General features: G+C 39.8%; 1 protein-coding gene across 3 annotated transcripts in view; it reads left to right on the plus strand.

The window, feature by feature from the left end:
- LOC135226027 (E3 ubiquitin-protein ligase TRIM23-like) overlaps window positions 1-16,810 on the plus strand; it is a gene marked incomplete at its 5' end in the record, with an annotated part of 91,489 nt that overhangs the window by 11,675 nt on the left and 63,004 nt on the right. For all 3 annotated transcript variants that reach the window (XM_064265514.1, XM_064265507.1, XM_064265521.1), the window contains 3 exon segments: window positions 9,800-9,941; window positions 10,344-10,477; window positions 14,998-15,106. In XM_064265514.1, the coding sequence (XP_064121584.1) occupies window positions 9,800-9,941; window positions 10,344-10,477; window positions 14,998-15,106 (385 nt within the window).

A 16,810-nucleotide genomic window follows, 5' to 3' on the forward strand; every position in this document is an offset into this window, starting at 1 on the left:
AGTATATCTTAGTTTTACCAGACCACTGAGCTGATTAACAGCTCTCCTAGGGCTGGCCCGAAGGATTAGATTTTTTTACGTGGCTAGGAACCAATTGGTCACCTAGCAACGGGACCTACAGCTTATTGTGGGATCCGAACCACACTATATCGAGAAATGAATTTCTATCACCAGAAATAAATTCCTCTGATTCCGCGTTGGCCGAGCCGGGAATCGAACCTCGGACCACCAAATTGGCAGCTGAGCGCGAAAACCACTCGTCCAGCGTGGAACTTGATAAGGACTAAAACCCCCTACTACTTTAAGGCAATTTTTAGCATTGACTGCCCATGCCAAAGCTACTTTTAAAGACAGTTCTGGTTGCTCTGCCATCATTTTTGTTACCATTTCGTCTATAACTGTGTGAATATGCTCGCACAGGCCATTACTAAAGGGAGAATATGCTGCTGTATGCATCACTTGAATGTTCATGTTCTCACACATTTCTAAAAGGTGTTATTTGCAAACTCTCCACCATTATCACACAAGAATTTCACAGGGGGTCCCAAACTAGTTCCCAACCATGTCTCCATAATTTTTTTCTATTATCTCCTTGGGTTTTTACTTCTTGTCACACAAGACTTTGAGAACCTCGTTGCCATGTCCACCATATGCAGAAAATATATACTATCCCCTTTTTTGTATTCCTTTAGGTCTAATGCCACTACTTCATTGAACTCCTTTGCCATATTCACGCTGACAATTGGCCTTGATGGTGTTTTCTTATATTTCATGCATATCTCACAGCTATATGATATTTCTTCAGTATACACGCAGCACATGTCATCTGTAACATCAGCATCTTTCAACAACTGAATCAGTCTTTTAGATGAGGGATGCCCAAATTGTTGGTGCAATTTTCCTATCTTCTTCTTTTCTTTTGCATTATCTCCCAAGGTCATCATTATTTCTTCTGTATTCTTCCAGGCTTCTTTCTCATCCCTCAGCGGAAGGTAATAGTGTCCTGAGGAAGTGCACCTCAATTTCAACTTTCTTCCATAATGTCTGCAGTATCATTTTCTAAGTCCATTTTCATTTTTGCTCTCTTCATTGATTTTTTACTGAATAAAAAGGGGATAGAGCAGTCCACCACATCTGCTATTACACTTAGAGCGCTTTGTCACCTACAATGTTCACTGGAAATTTTACTTTCATCATTGACTTATAAACATTACCATCACCAAACCTAAACGTTGTTTCACTTTCTTCCTCTTCTATTCGCAATTTTTCTTTGTCTGATAAAGGTGTGTAAGCTTTCAACTAATCACTACCACACACTGCAGAACTGCAAGCTGTGTCTAGGATAGCACAATTAATAGATTCTGTCATCAACACTGACATCATTTTTGGATTTTGAATAACAGAATATAACTCTTCTTCCTTTACACTACTTACATACATTTTTTGGACATGCTGGAGACAGGTGGTACTCTGATCCACATAAATAACATTTCCTAAACCTTACCATATATGTCGGCCAAGACTTCTGTTTACTACTATGTTTCCTCTTCCTCTGCCTCTAAACCTTCCCTGTCCTCTTCCACGTGTAATAACATTACCCTCCGCCATGCTAAATAGTGGTTCAGATTTTATCACCACAGCAGGGGTCTCACTCTCACTCCTGTTTAACGCTGCACCCAATGATAACTCTTCCTGACTACCAAAAAATTTCTTAAGGGCTTGCTGCATGAAATCAAACATTTTAGCCATTTCACTAAAGGACACTGCTGTCAATGCTGTTTGCTTATCTTTAACCTCTAGCCCTGCACTGTCTAGTAACTTCAATGCTAAAATACATTTTAGTGTACTTACTTTGTACCTCTCCAGAACTGTACTTCTCTTCACAAATTCCAAAATGTACTTCACCATTGTATGTTCCTTCTCCGTAGTTGTCAAACCTTGTCCATGCCTCATACGCTGCTGACATCTCATCCTTCTTGTACCACTGGTCCAGTCCAAGTGTTGAAGCAAAACTTTCATTCCATCTTCAACTGTCAACTTATCAATATCCATTTCCTCGAAAATCTTGCTCCTTACCTCGCTTCCTTCTGGGAATGGCAGGGCAACAACCACAGCCTGTTTCTTTTTCTTGATGCTTGTGACAAGCTGCCATGCTTTTAGCTCATTTCCAGCGGTCATAGCCCTTATCAGCACCAAAAACCAGCAACACCAGCCTACCGCCACATTCGCTGCGTTACTTATGTTTACGATGTCGTAGCCCATCTTCTAAACTAGTTCTCGGTAATCCCCTCTTTCCTGCCACAACCACACTCTGCTACCATTTGTTTATCGTGTAGACCAGTGTGGCAGGATAAATCAAAGGCAGACATAAAAAACTGTCTTTATTTACCTCTCAGTTCCAACCTGACAAGTGCCTACATAGTTTTCAATTGCTTCCCTTTCCCGCTCACAACATAAACATAAACAAACCTCACAAACAAATGACGAGTGCAATGTGCAACATTGTACACAAACATTCTCAACAGAGTTAACACTCTCAAAAGGAGAGAATTGTGGTGCTCCTTGTAGGTTAGGTGCCTCTCCCTTTCCTGCGCCACGGGTGGTGGGTGGTAGATGTCCTTCGGGTGGGGTACCTACTGAGATTCGACTTCTCTCCTCCTCTGTCGGACAAGCCGCAGCTCAGGAAGGCATATCCTCCAGATTCTCTGAAGTTCTTGGCTCTTCGGGAGGAAGTCCAGAAGATGCTGGACAAGGATGCGATAGAGGAAGTGGTGCGTCCGTCTCTGGGGTTTTACAGTCACATCTTCTTGGTGCCCAAGGCGTCAGGAGGATGGAGACCTGTGATCAACTTATCCACCTTGAATCACTTCATCAGGAAGACACGGTTGAAGATGGAGACCCCGCGTTCGGTGTTGGCAGCTGTGAGGGAAGGCAACTTCATGCTGTCAATAGACTTAAGGGACGCATACTTCCAAATCCCTGTTCATCCGACGTCCAGGAAGTTCTTTTGCTTCTCTCTTAGGGACAGGGTCTTCGTGTTCAAAGTCCTATGCTTTGGGCCCTCAATGTTCACAAGGGTCTTCTCTCATGTGTCAAGTTGGGCCCATGCTCAGGGGATCTGTTTAAGTTAAGTATATCTTAGTTTTACCAGACCACTGAGCTGATTAACAGCTCTCCTAGGGCTGGCCTGAAGAATTAGATATTTTTAGAAGGATTAGATATTTTTACATGGCTAGGAACTAATTGGTCACCTAGCAACGGGACCTACAGCTTATTGTGGGATCCGAACCACATTATATCGAGAAATGAATTTCTATCACCAGAAATAAATTCCTCTGATTCCACGTTGGCCGAGCCGGGAATCGAACTTCGAACCACCGTATTGGCAGCCGAGCACGAAAACCACTCATCCAGCAAGGAACTAGGGGATCTGTTTGCTGAGGTACCTCGACGATTGGTTGGTCTTGGTAGTTTCCAGAGAAAAGCTGCTGCAGGACAGGGATCATCTACTTTGGTTCTGTCTGGAACTGGGCATCGTAGTCAACCAGGAAAAGTCGAACCTTGTACCCAGTCAAAGGATTCTCTACCTGGGCATGGTCATCGATACGACAGTGGCAAAAGTTTTCCCATTGGATCAGAGATTGGAGAAGTTGTGGGTGGTGGCCCACGACTTCCTGTCAGAAACACATCAGTCAGCTCATCAGTGGCAGGTTCTTCTAGGAGTGTTGTCTTCCCCGGAGAAACTGGTCCCTCATGGGCATCTTCATCTTCGGTCTCTGCAATAGAGCCTGGGAGAATTCTGCTCTCCGGCGGGGGACTCACCCCTGTTAAAGGTTCCTCTCTCTGGAAGTGAGAGAAAACCTTAGTTGGTGGTTGGACGACCAAAATCTTTTGAAGGGTGTCCCTCTGCGTTCTCTTCCACCGGACTTCCTTCTGTTCTCAGAAGCCTCCCTCGCAGGTTGGGGGGCTCATTTAGGCGACCTCATCGCTTCAGGTGTTTGGAGTTTGGAGGACAAGCAGCAACATATCAATGTCTTGGAGTTGAAGGCAGCCTTCCTGGGTCTGAAGGAGTTTTGGGAGAAGGTAGAAGGTCATTCTGTCCTTCTCATGTTGGACATCACCACGGTGATAGCCCATGTGAACAAGCAGGGAGGCCTGGTTTCTCATCAACTTCATGCCTTGACCGTCGAGGTTCTCTAGTGGGCGGCCAGCAGTTCAGTAGAGCTCTCAGCCAGGTATATCCCAGGCAAACAGAATATGGCCGCAGACAAACTCAGTCTTCGGGATCGAGTTTTTCCAGGTTTGGGGGAGACCCATGCTGGACCTTTTTGCGACTCGCTTCAACAGGAAGCTGGAGATATTCTGTCCAGTGATCCCAGATCCTTTAGCATTAGCAGAGGACACATTCCAACATCCCTGGGACAACCTGGAGGTGTATCTCTTCCCTCCATTTTGTTTGATCCATCTAGTTCTGAACAGGCTAATGAGTTCACAGGGTCTCAGGATGACTTTGGTAGCCCCTCTGTGGCCTCAGGCCGAATGGTTCCCAGATCTGCTGTCGTTGTTGTCAGAGGTTCCGAGGGAGATTCCCCCTTGGCGACATCTCCTGTGTCAGCCCCATGCTGAAAGGTTCCACCAGTCAGTAGAATCCCTGTCTCTTCACGGTTGGGGGTTATCAAGTATCTCCTCCAAGCGAGAGGCTTTTCTCACAGAACAGCAGGGCTTATGTCCAGCAGCCTCAGAAAGTCGACCACTGCGGTTTACCAAGGCAAATGGGCGATCTAGTGTGATTGGTGTCGTAAACAGGGTTTTTCTCCACTCGCAACCTCTATTGAGCGAATAGCAGACTTTTTAAAAACCTCCGAGACGAGAAACGTTTGTCCGTTTCTGCCATTAGAGGCTACAGGGCAGCCCTGAGTTTGGTGTTACGCCTTAGAGGTATCGACATCTCCTCTTCCTGGGAACTTAACTTGCTAGTTAAGGGGGTTGAGCAGTCAAATTCTCCTAGAGAGCTCAAGCCTCTGACGTGGGATGTTTCCTTGGTTCTCAAGAACTTCACTAAGAGTCCGTTTTCCTTCTGGCCTTGGCATCTTCCAAGAGGGTAGGAGAGCTCCACAGTCTGAGCTATGATGTGAAGCACACCAGGGGTTGGGGGTTGATGTCCTTTGAATTTGTCCCGGAATTCGTGGCCAAAACCCAAAATCCCTTTGTGCACGATGACAGGTTTACTTCATTTTCCATTCCATCACTGAATGACTTTGTGGGTGGTGATGCTCAATAGCTTTTGTTGTGCCCTGTCCGGGCCCTGCGTTGCTATCTTAAAAGGACTCGGCACCTTAGACGAGGCTGCCACAGACTTTTTGTTAGCACAGGCCGTACGAAGAAAGAGGTGTTTAAGAATACTATCTCTTTTTGGATATGGGAAGCCATCAGACAGGCATACTTGACTCTTGACGTTAGGGGCATTGGTCCCTCTCTGGCTTTCAAAAGGAACTTGGCTGTACATAGAGTGGTGAGCGCTGGTACTTGGTTACACCAGTCCACGTTCACCTCTTTCTATCTTAAGGATGTTGCCCACAGATCTGCGGACACATTTTCCCTGGGTCCTGTGGTGGCTGCCCAACAGGTTGTGTAACTCATAGTTGCCCTTAACAGTGCACTTTTGTGTCTTACCTAAGATGATTGTGTGGATGAGAGAATGAGTGAGTTGACTGGTCGCCTTCTTTCTCTTGTACCTTTCCTTCTTCCTTCGGGCGGGTTAAGGAATAGACACGTCATTTGCTGGACTGGTCTGATACAGGTGAGTAAGGTAGTCATACTGATATTGTGGTCGCTTAATATACAAATATCAAACCCTCTATTTGGTAGTATATGCTCCACTCCCTGGTGTATTGGTTTGTTATTGGACAATCAAAGTTTCTCTTTGGTTCCCTATACGTACAATGGTTCTACCATATATCGTACGTCATTCAGGGTCTGAGTGGTTAGATATCAATTTATCTAGCTTCTCAACGGGCTTCAATCCCTCTCCAGAAGTCATTTCTTCTGGAAGCCAATCCTTACTAGCACCAGAGTCGATCTGGTCACATTTGAAAGAATATTCTTGGTTAGAGGAAGTCTTCCTCACTGAGAATGTGGCTGATGCAGTCAGCATATGCAACACAGAAAAGGAGCTGTTTATTTGGAGTGAGCATATCAGCAATGATACCTATGTGGCAAGACCAGGCATACTCTGTTGCAACTATCAAGCATGCCATGGAGACAGTCTGTGATACAGTGGCTTTATTGAACCCACAGCAGACACATGTAATTGTTGCTGACCAACCGTTGTATGCTCTGACAAAACAAATACAGTGGAAGTGGCAAGAATATGGAGAGGACAAGTTCATTGTCATGTTCGGAGGCCTTCATATAGAAATGGTTTCACTGAGACCAATAGGAACATTGCTACGAGACAGTGGGGGGACCAGTGCCATTGTGGAAGCAGGGGTGGCCTCCTCTGGTACATCAGAGTCTTACCTGTCTGCATCCAGTGTCGCAAAGACAAGACAAGCACACCAGATTACAGCATGCAGCTTGTACAAACTGATGAAGAAGGCATATCATGATTTCTGCTCTGAAGAGTCTAGCACATCAGAAATAACCTTTGAGGATTGGTGTGAAAAACGGAAGAAAGAGAGTCCACAGTTCCAATTCTGGAGTCTGGTGCTGGACACGGAACTCACAACATTCACCCTCATCTGCTCATTCAGAGAAGGAGACTTCAACTTGTACCATGAAGCACTTTCAGAACTGGTGCCTTACTTCTTTGCAAATAACATTGTTAACTATGCCCGGTGGATCACTATTCACCTCTGAGATATGATGTCACTCGAACAACAACATCCAGACGTGGCCAAGGAGTTTCACAATGTTAACTTAGCCATCCACAAGTCGAGAAGAGAATTCTCTGGCATGGCGATTGATCAAGCTCACAAGCACAATAATGCAGTGATCAAAGGTGACGGAGGAGCAATTGGGTTGACAGAAGACCTGTCATCACTTCGTAGGTGGATGGTCGCTGGACCTGAAGTTAGTCGTCTACTGGCTGGATACGAGGCCATGTCTGGTACGAAGGATGCCACATACAGCAGCAGACACCGAGTGCCCAGAACTCTTTCTTTGAAAAGGTGAAATCACTCTCTGCAGTGATGCAGGAGATGGGTATTCCATTCCAAGAAGAATCAGCAGACCTGATGGTGTTAGATACAAAGAACATTGCAGACCCAACTCTAGCTGAAATGGTAGCTACACATCACCAGCGAGGCAAAGAGCAGTTCCTATCATTTGTGAAAGGACTAGAGGATGAAGCTGAAAGTCTTTTCTATCACTCAGTCAAGAAGAACCTTGTTTCATTCTTCAAACAAGAACAAGCTGAGGGAATTTCTAAGGAGAAAGTCCTAAAAGATGACTGTCAGTTATTCTTGCGACTGTTCATCTCAAGCCAGAACAGACAGTGTGACTTGCAAGAATTCTTCAAGCACGAGAATCAGTCATACCCTGCTCCTCTCAGTGACAGTGGCAAGCTTCATATGTGGCAGAATCCACAGCTGGTTGAAATTCTTGAAGCGCAAGTGAATGTCCCAGTGGGAGAACCAAAGGGAGATACAATCATCATTGACGGCTCAGCACTTATCAATGTTTCACCTCCACACACTTCAAAGACATTTAATGCCTATGCCAAAGAAGACATCATCCCAAAGGTGGAATCCTGTGGTGCTCGGTACAAGCGGTAGACATAGTCTTTGATGTATACAAGAAATCAAGTCTGAAATCAGAGAAGAGGTCAAAAAGGGGGAAAGGAATCAGAAGAAGAGTTACAGGAACAAGTAAGACACCAGGAAACTGTCAAAGCTTCCTTTGTGACCCCAGCAACAAGACTGAACTGTTTCACTTCCTGGCCGAAAAGATGTGTGAAGCAGGAACGACAAGCACAGTCATCGTCACAAAAGGAGAGGATGCCATTAGCAACACAGTGAAGTCTCTGGATGCCGTGTCCCCGTGTTGTCATGAAGAAGCTGACAGTCAAATATTTGTTCACGCTAGGGATGCAACGACTGACGGGAGCAAGTCTATAATCATCAAGGCTAATGACACAGCTGTGCTAGTCATAGCAATTTGGCCAAGGAGCCGACATGCGATGTATTCCAGTCCATGAGGTAGTTTCTGCAATTGGGCTTGAGAAAGCTAGAGGGATCCCCTACTTTCAGGCATTCGCTGGATATGACATTGTGTCTGCCTTCTGTGGGAAAGCGAAGAAATCTGCATGGCAGACTTGGAATGTATTTGATGATATTACTGAAACATTCATCAATCTCAGCCAGCATCCAACATTGATTTGTGATCTTGACATGCAGAGGCTGGAAAGATTCATTGTCCTCGTACGACAGATTGAGCACAGCCACTGGTGTGGACGAAGCAGAGGCCATACAACTCAATTCCACCAACACAGGCAGCCCTCAGAGAACATGCAAAGCATGCAGCCTACCAGGCTGGGATCATCTGGGGCCAGACAACCCACTGTAATCCACACATGAGCAGTCCAGCTGAATGGGGTTGGACACAGAAAGGAGAAGCATGGCAGATACATTGGACAACACTACCACCAATTGCAGCAAGCTGTCAAGAATTGACAAAGTGCTCCTGTAAGAAGGTTTGCAAAGGAAGATGCAAGTGCTCTCAGGCAGAGCTTCCACGCACATCACTCTGCAGCTGCTTATGTGAACGGTAACAGATCAATAAACAGCATAACTTTGAAAATGCACTAGCCGGGACAAAACTCAAGTAAAGAAAGACAAACATCTTGGTGGTCATCTTGAGAAATATGTCTCAGAGTGCTTCTTAAATAGGAAAATATAGTTCAGCAGGCTTCAAAACAGGAATCCACACTAGATCATGCAGATCAGACAACTACAAATATTTCTAAGCAAAACATCTACTTCGGGTGGTTATTTTGGCGGCCATCTTGAAAATGGTCGCCATCTTGGACTTTCAATTGGCCAATCAGGCAGATTTGATTAGTATACCTTGGAGGACACTTGTGCCAAATTTGATCTTGTATCATTATTTGCACAAATTTTCTTTTATCTGCCCCACTATAAAGGGGCAAAAGAAGTGAAGTCTTTTGCTTTGTTGTTCCTATTGTTCCTCGATAGTGGGGTGGGTGGTCATCTACACAAAAACAATAGAAGCGCTACCGCAATTTTTAAATGCAAGTTGCTGCGTGAGTAGTAAATATATTTATGTAATTACTTGGTAAGTATATATTAAACTTAATTTTATCATGAAAATAAAATTAGTATTACTACTTACTTTGTCTAATTTGCAGTAACATGGATTATTTTCCATGGCAATTTGCGGTCTTGTTGAACATGTAATAATGAAAATGAACTTATTTTTTCAAGGCTACATTTCAAATTATATGCTAAGGGGCAGCACACTTCAATGGGTGAAATTAAAAGATGGACAATTGAAGTTTGTTTATGGTCTGTGGCACATCACAGTTATATTGACTGAAAAAGAATTTTGAATAAGAATTGTGGAATGGAACTGGAATAGAATATTGTTTAAAGTAAACTAAATTTGTTATTGGAGATTAATTTAGAAAAAGACTTTATGAAATTAGTTGTTACTTCCCATTTATGTGAGGTGATTTCTGTTAGCCAAAGGGAAATTTTACAAGGATAAATTATTTATATCTGTGATTGCATTTTTTTCGAATGTCATCAATGATTATTCAATGAATGTATATTACTTCCAGCTTGGAATTTCCTGTGATGAGGATGAAGATCACCTTGCTGTACTATACTGTACAGTTTGTGCATCTCATCTGTGTTTAGACTGTTCAGAGCGCACTCATGCAACTAGAACTCTTCATAAACACAAACGCATTCCTTTATCAGGTATTTGTTATTTTCTATATTGTTTATTTAAATATTTGATAATAATGATAATAAGAATGAAGCTGTAATATAATACGTAATAATATCATCACCGTGTCTTGACTCTTGATTCTGAATCAGTAATATTGCAAGAACACCATGTTTATCTTGTTAGTAGATTTTTTGTTAGAGATTTTGCAGTAATTAATTATGTAATCTTTATGCTGAAATCATCATCAAAACAATTTTTTTAAATGGGATACCTAATCTTCAGTTGTCAAGAGTATAGTATATAATAAATTAACATCAGCAAAGCAATTTATAATAGATTTAAAATAGATTTAAAATTGTTTTATGTAAAGAGTTACTTGGCATCCATGATTGCATGAGATCTTAAAGATTTTTCTTTCCTTGCACACGTAGAAAAACCTCGTGAGAAACCCAGATGTGTGGATCACTCTTTTCATCCAGTTGAATTTGTATGCCTTGAAGAGGAATGTCAAGCAGCTCCCCTGATGTGCTTCATATGTAAAGATTATAAACATACAAAGCATAAGGTGAGGTGTAAATGTCAGTTGTACAGGTTTAGTTTTTCAGGAGTGTAGAACAGTTATTGAATTATGGAACAACCTATTTTTTTAAATGATCACATGTTAACATTAACTGTCATTGAAAAGGTAAAACATGGCTATAGAGTCAATTGTAAATATGACATTGATGTTAGTTCCTGTAATTATCAGTGAGTTTTTATTAAAATGTAGACTTTATAGATATCTCCGCTGTAAGTCAATCATGTATTGTTTAAAGCTGAGGTGTCCCTACAATATTTCAGTTATTATGCAGTTTAATGTGACCATAAGAAAGTCCCTCCAACCTACAAACCTCTTATTTTATGAATGCTTTTCTCCTTGGAATAGTGCGATATCACCTTTAAATGGAGTTCTAAATTGAAAAAAAAGTTCTTTATTTTTCCTGTCGGGTAAGAACTTTCTGTAAAAGACACCTCTTACCTGATTTAATAGTTGTCATTTGTTGCCATAGTGCTTTCCAGTATGAATTATGTTAGCACTAACATATAACACCTTCTTTCCTGGATTTTGCTCAATTTCTTGATAAAGTTGCTGTAGTATTTATTTCTTGATAAAGTTGCTATAATATGAGATATTTTTGGCTAATGTAACTTTTGCTTAGTTCATTTTACTTATTAGAATGATTTATTTAGTAGAAGTTATGTAGTGATTTATTCTAAGTTGTGTCAAGATTTATTCTGTTATTTTGCCAATGTATGTCATAGACATTGACTTGATTTTATCAACACTTTTTTCAAAAATAATTTCATGATTTTTTAATACTAGGTGTTCATGTGATAGACATTGCTGGTGTTTTGCCATCAGCCCTTTCTTTTATCCTTCTTATTGGTTCTTAGAGAGGATTTTAGTTTTTACTGCCTCTCCTAGAGTTCCTGGGTCAGTTACATGAAGTATTACAGTGATTCAATCTTCTTTTCCACTGGAAAGAATTTGTGAAGGATACCTAAGCTGTGATGGTTGTGGAACTTCCTGACCCTACAGACAGATATTGAGTATCTAGAACATCTATGGCACAGAGATAATGCATTGCTTTGGAAAACTGAAAAACATTCGGGGAAGCTCCCAACAAGCAGAGACATGTGATAGATGATTGTTAAGGAACTGAAATATAGTCACTCTTTACGGGGCATAGAGCAGCACATAAAACTTCTCAATATGGAGAACTCAACAGTAAAAGTATGGTATTGAGAACTCGGGAGTAAGAATATCACTTCAACAACACAATATTATCACCATGTCATTGCTAGTGCAATAGTGATAGCACTTAATTGATGAAAATGTCAGGGGAACATAGACTTGTCGTTTATAGCACACTACAGAGGTAGCTGCATGATACCAAGAGAATGAGACTGTTCAGTGTTGCGATACTGACAAAAGAACCAGTTAAATATAACATCAGAATCACAATATTAAGAAGAAGACAGTAAAAGCAAGTATTCAGAGATTCAAGAGCAGGTTATCAAGAGGACAACATTGAGAGCTTGGTGGCATAAGCTGAAATTTGATTTTCGTATGCCCTGGATTTCGTATGATTTGGTTTTCATAGACTTTTTCTTACGAAATTTTGTCTCATGTTTTGTACATATCCTCAGATTTCGTACACTCAGAAACGCTCCTTCCAGGGTCCACCGCTTGACTATGTCCCATACTGAGCGCCCAACAAAGCATCCTGTGTTTTCTCATGACCCATTTTGCATTTGTGTTCGTTTGTGATTTTTTTTTTATTTGAGCGCAACTGCTAAATAAGCCATCATTGGGCCAAAGGAAGTTCCAAGTGTTAGTTGTTCTGTAAAAAAGCCAAGAATGCTATAGAATTCAAGAAAGAACTTTTAGCAAAGTGTAGGAGGATGTTGCATTATGTTCTCAGTGAGAAAATGCCTACAACAAGGGCTGCTGGTAGTGAATTTAAGGCCAGCAGAGGCTGGTTTGAAAAATTCAGAAGGCGAATGGTCATACATAATGTGCCTACTTCAGTGATTAAAGACATGCTTGCAACGTGGAGTGATGTAACAAATTTTGTGGAGAATTATCATCCTAACAAAGCTGTTGTAATCCATCTCCAACATGTTTAATGATACTGTAATGCTGTATTTAACTTTAGGAAAATTTTAAAGAAACCCCAGAAACAAATGTCTCTAGACAGTTTTATTGTGCGACAGGGGTTCAGTGACTCTCAAGCTGGTCTTAGTGCCAGTAAAAAATGAAGAGGGGAAGTAACCTCAGATAGTGCCAGTAAACAACAAAGAGAAGTAACCCCAGACAGGCCCTTGATACCTGAAGTCCTTCTGGAGGGAGATTCCCCTTCCAAACAATAACCTCCTACCCCCTCTCCCCTCCTCTCCATCTTGCTAACAAGTGTCTTCCATAAAGGTAAGAGTGATGTTAAATGTTCATTTTTTCATTTCATTAGTCATTTATATTTATTTCTCATTGTTTTCTGTATGTAATTTTCATCATTTTCTGTATGTAATTCCTCATGGGAAATATAGTTTTGGATTTTGTACGTTTCGGACTTCAAGGGACGTTCTAGAACAGATTTGTACGAAAACTGAGGTTCCACTGTATAAAGAAAAGTAATGTAGAGCCAGCTGAAAAGACAGGGTTACAACATCAAAGAAACATCTTGATGGACTGAGAAAATTTAGACAAACCAGTACTATCTTGATGCTCTGTATAAAGTTGTAAGGATGATTTAACAAATAAAATTCAGTTGTTCAGAGTTCTAGGTGGCGTATTCTTCGCAGGCATCGTGTTGGATACTGTTTTCAGTGCTAACATTTGAGACTTCTGCCTATACAGAATTAAACTGGTGTTAAGAGACATTGTATAATAGAAATTACAGTCCTCTTGTCCATCAAACACATATTCAAGTTTTATGAGTGACACTACATAAAAGATACCACAAGTCTTATGATTATGGCTAACTTCATCAAACAGAGATACTGCTAGCTTATCAATGAATAGACCAAGGTTAACAAAATTGTCCTGTTGAACATTGGATAATTGGCAATTCAAATAGACAGGTACGTCATCAAGGAACCAAATTTTATAGCAGTCCAAATATATAAAGGCCTAAGTCTGCATATATGGTTGTCTTTCATTAGTACTAGTGTGACTGTTACAATTGAAGACAGGTGAATGGCTGAAGTATAGTGGTATTTCTTGCATATAGGCTGCAGTCAAGTCAGTATAAAAGGAGGCATGACTGATGCTAGCGATAATGTAACTGACTTATTATATACCATTTTGCTGTAGAATGTTGTGTTAATGTAACTAAATTACTATTACCATTTTACTTTAGTATGTCATGTTTTTCAGTGGCATAATTAATATTTTTCATCTTAAGCTATGAATCACATTTTGCTTGTCATCACAGTCTGCAGTGTTTCCCAACTCAGAACCTGTTCCCTACAAAATGAGAAGTGCATACTCCTACAATAGTAGCATCACCTGAACCCATTGCATTTCATCATTGTGGGTTGGCCAGGCTGTAATGCTGTTTTATCTACTGGATGTCAGGAATATTCAAGAGCACATCATTGCCAAAAAGTCTTCTATTTGACTAATGTTCACAGCGTTTATTCCAAGAGAGAATGCGCCATCTCTTTACCATCTTGTTTGGTATATCTTATAATTCTTGCAGTCCTATCATCCACTAGTAGTAGAGGTCTGTAGTCCCTATTAGTGTAAAACTGTGGGATAGTCATGGCAATGTTGATACATAAGGTTTATGAGAGACTTTTGCTATCTTGAAGGATACTTAATGTGTTTTTATTCATTCTATATTCTTTGTAATATCAGTCTACTTATGTTTGACTTGTTTGACTTGTTCTTACACGTGAGCATACTGTCCCTGGAAAATATAAAGGTCAAGTCAATAACCCATTGCCTGGTTCCCTATACTCAGTTTTTTCCATCTGTCCATCCGCCTGTGGTGTTTTCGCATGGAGAAACTGCGTCCCGGGCTTAAAATAGTTACGCTATGTGTAAGTTTTAGGTAAATAATAGGATATCTGGGTGTACATTTGCAACAGAAAAGTGTTCTAATAATATACTGTATGGGAATTACACTGTTATTATAGAAATAGGATATTATTTAAAGCCCGGGACGCAGTGTTAACATGTGCAAACAACACAGGCGGATGGACAGACAGAAAAAAACAGAGTATAGTGATATGAATTTTGAATAATATCAGTATAATGAGACTTAGAGCATTTTACAGATAATTTAAAAAGAAAAAAATTTATTTTTTATGACACTATACTTATGTTTTGGTACCAAGCAGTTTTTTTTATGTTCTATAGAGGTACCTTAATGTTATGGTTGGATTATTTTCAATAAAGAACAGAGTGTTTGACAAAGTGACAAAAGCACTATCTTATATTATCACTTCTGAGAGTTTTCTAGACCTTTGTAAAGGTGTATAGGATTAATTTGTATTTATTTTTGCATTTTCATAAAATATTTTATTATCTTAAATTTACAGCATGTACTTTTGGAGCAAGAAGCAGAAAGGATTCGTTCTACTATTAGTACAACTACACAGCATATCAAGAGGGTGGCCCAAGAGCTTACAGATTCTGCACATAAACTTGGTTAGTGATTTCAATTAGCCCTTAAATGCCGAGCCGGTATTTCCGAAAGTGTCTCCCGTATGCCGGTGGCGTTCGCGAGTGAGCGCCGAAGTGGAAAAAAAGTTTTTTTCAAAAAATCACAGCCCGCTTAATTTTCAAGAGTAAGAGTTCATTTTTGGCTCCTTTTTTATCATTGCCTGAAGTTTAGTATGCAACCATCAGAAATGAAAAAAATATCATTATTATCATTTATAAATATTGGAATATATGACAGCGCAAAAAAAAAAGTCATATAATTGTATACAAATAGCGCTGTGAGCAAAACGGTTAAAGCTAATGAGTTCATTATTTTTTCATTGTATTGTACACTAAATTGCAATGATTTTGGTATATAAAAAATTGTGAAACGATCAAAGCAACACAGAGAAAATATTATCACAATATGATGCATGAATTCGTAATGCGCGGACTTAAAAAAAAGCAGTTTTCAAAAATTTGCCATAATTCGAAATATTGTGCTAGAGACTTCCTGTTTGTTGCAAAATTAAGGTAATTGATTGAATATTACTAGACTGTAAGTGTTGTACCTTACAATTGCAGTTTTCGACCATTTTGGTTGAGTTAAAGTTGACCGAAGGTCGAATTTTTTCTATATTGTTATTTATATGAAAATATTTCAAAACTGATAAAAGCTACAACCATGGGTTGTTTATGGTTGTATTCTACATGAAATTGCGCACATTTTCATGTATAAAACTTTATGTAACAGCTAATTTAAAATGGTGCAATCATTACGACAATTGGATGAAAAAATTTATGATTTTTTCGGAAGAGTTACCGCGCGGACGTAAGGAAAAAGTTTTTTTTCATAAATTCGCCATAAATCGAAATATTGTGCTAGAGACTTCCAATTTGTTGCAAAATAAATGTAAATGATTGAATATTATTAGAATGTAAGAGTTTTAGCTTACAATTGCGTTTTTCTACCATTTCAGTCGAGTCAAAGTTGACCGATGGTTGATATTCTGGCACTTATCATTATTTATATGAAAATATTTCAAAACTGATAAATGCTACAACCATGGGTTGTTTATTGTTGTATTCTACATGAAATTGTGCACATTTTCATGTATAAAACTTTATGTAACGGCTAATTTAAATTGGTGCAATCATTACGACAATCGGACAAAAAAATTTATGATTTTTTCGGAAGAGTTACTGCGCGGACGTAAGGAAAAAGTTTTTTCATAAATTTGCCATAAATCAAAATATTGTGCTGGAGACATCCAATTTGTTGCAAAATAAAGGTAAATGATTGAATATTACTAGAATGTAATAGTTTTAGCTTACAATTGCGCTTTTTTACCATTTCGGTCGAGTCAAAGTTGACCAAAGATTGAAATTTTGGCACTTATCCTTATTTATAGGAAAATATTTCAAAACTGATAAAAGCTACAACCATGGGTTGTTTCTTGTTGTATCCTACATGAAACTGCACACATTTTCATATATAAAACTTTATGTAACGGCTAATTTAAAATGGTGCAAACATTACGACAATCGGACAAAAAATTTTATGATTTTTTCGGAAGAGTTACCGCGTGGACATAAGGAAAATTTTTTTTTTCATAAATTCACCATAAATCAAAATATTGTGCTAGAGACTTCCAATTTGTTGCAAAACAAAGGTAAATGATTGAGTATTACTCGAATGTAAGAGTTTTA

The sequence above is a fragment of the Macrobrachium nipponense genome, chromosome 20 (genome assembly GCF_015104395.2).
Source record: "Macrobrachium nipponense isolate FS-2020 chromosome 20, ASM1510439v2, whole genome shotgun sequence".
NCBI classification, from domain to species: Eukaryota; Metazoa; Arthropoda; class Malacostraca; order Decapoda; family Palaemonidae; genus Macrobrachium; species Macrobrachium nipponense.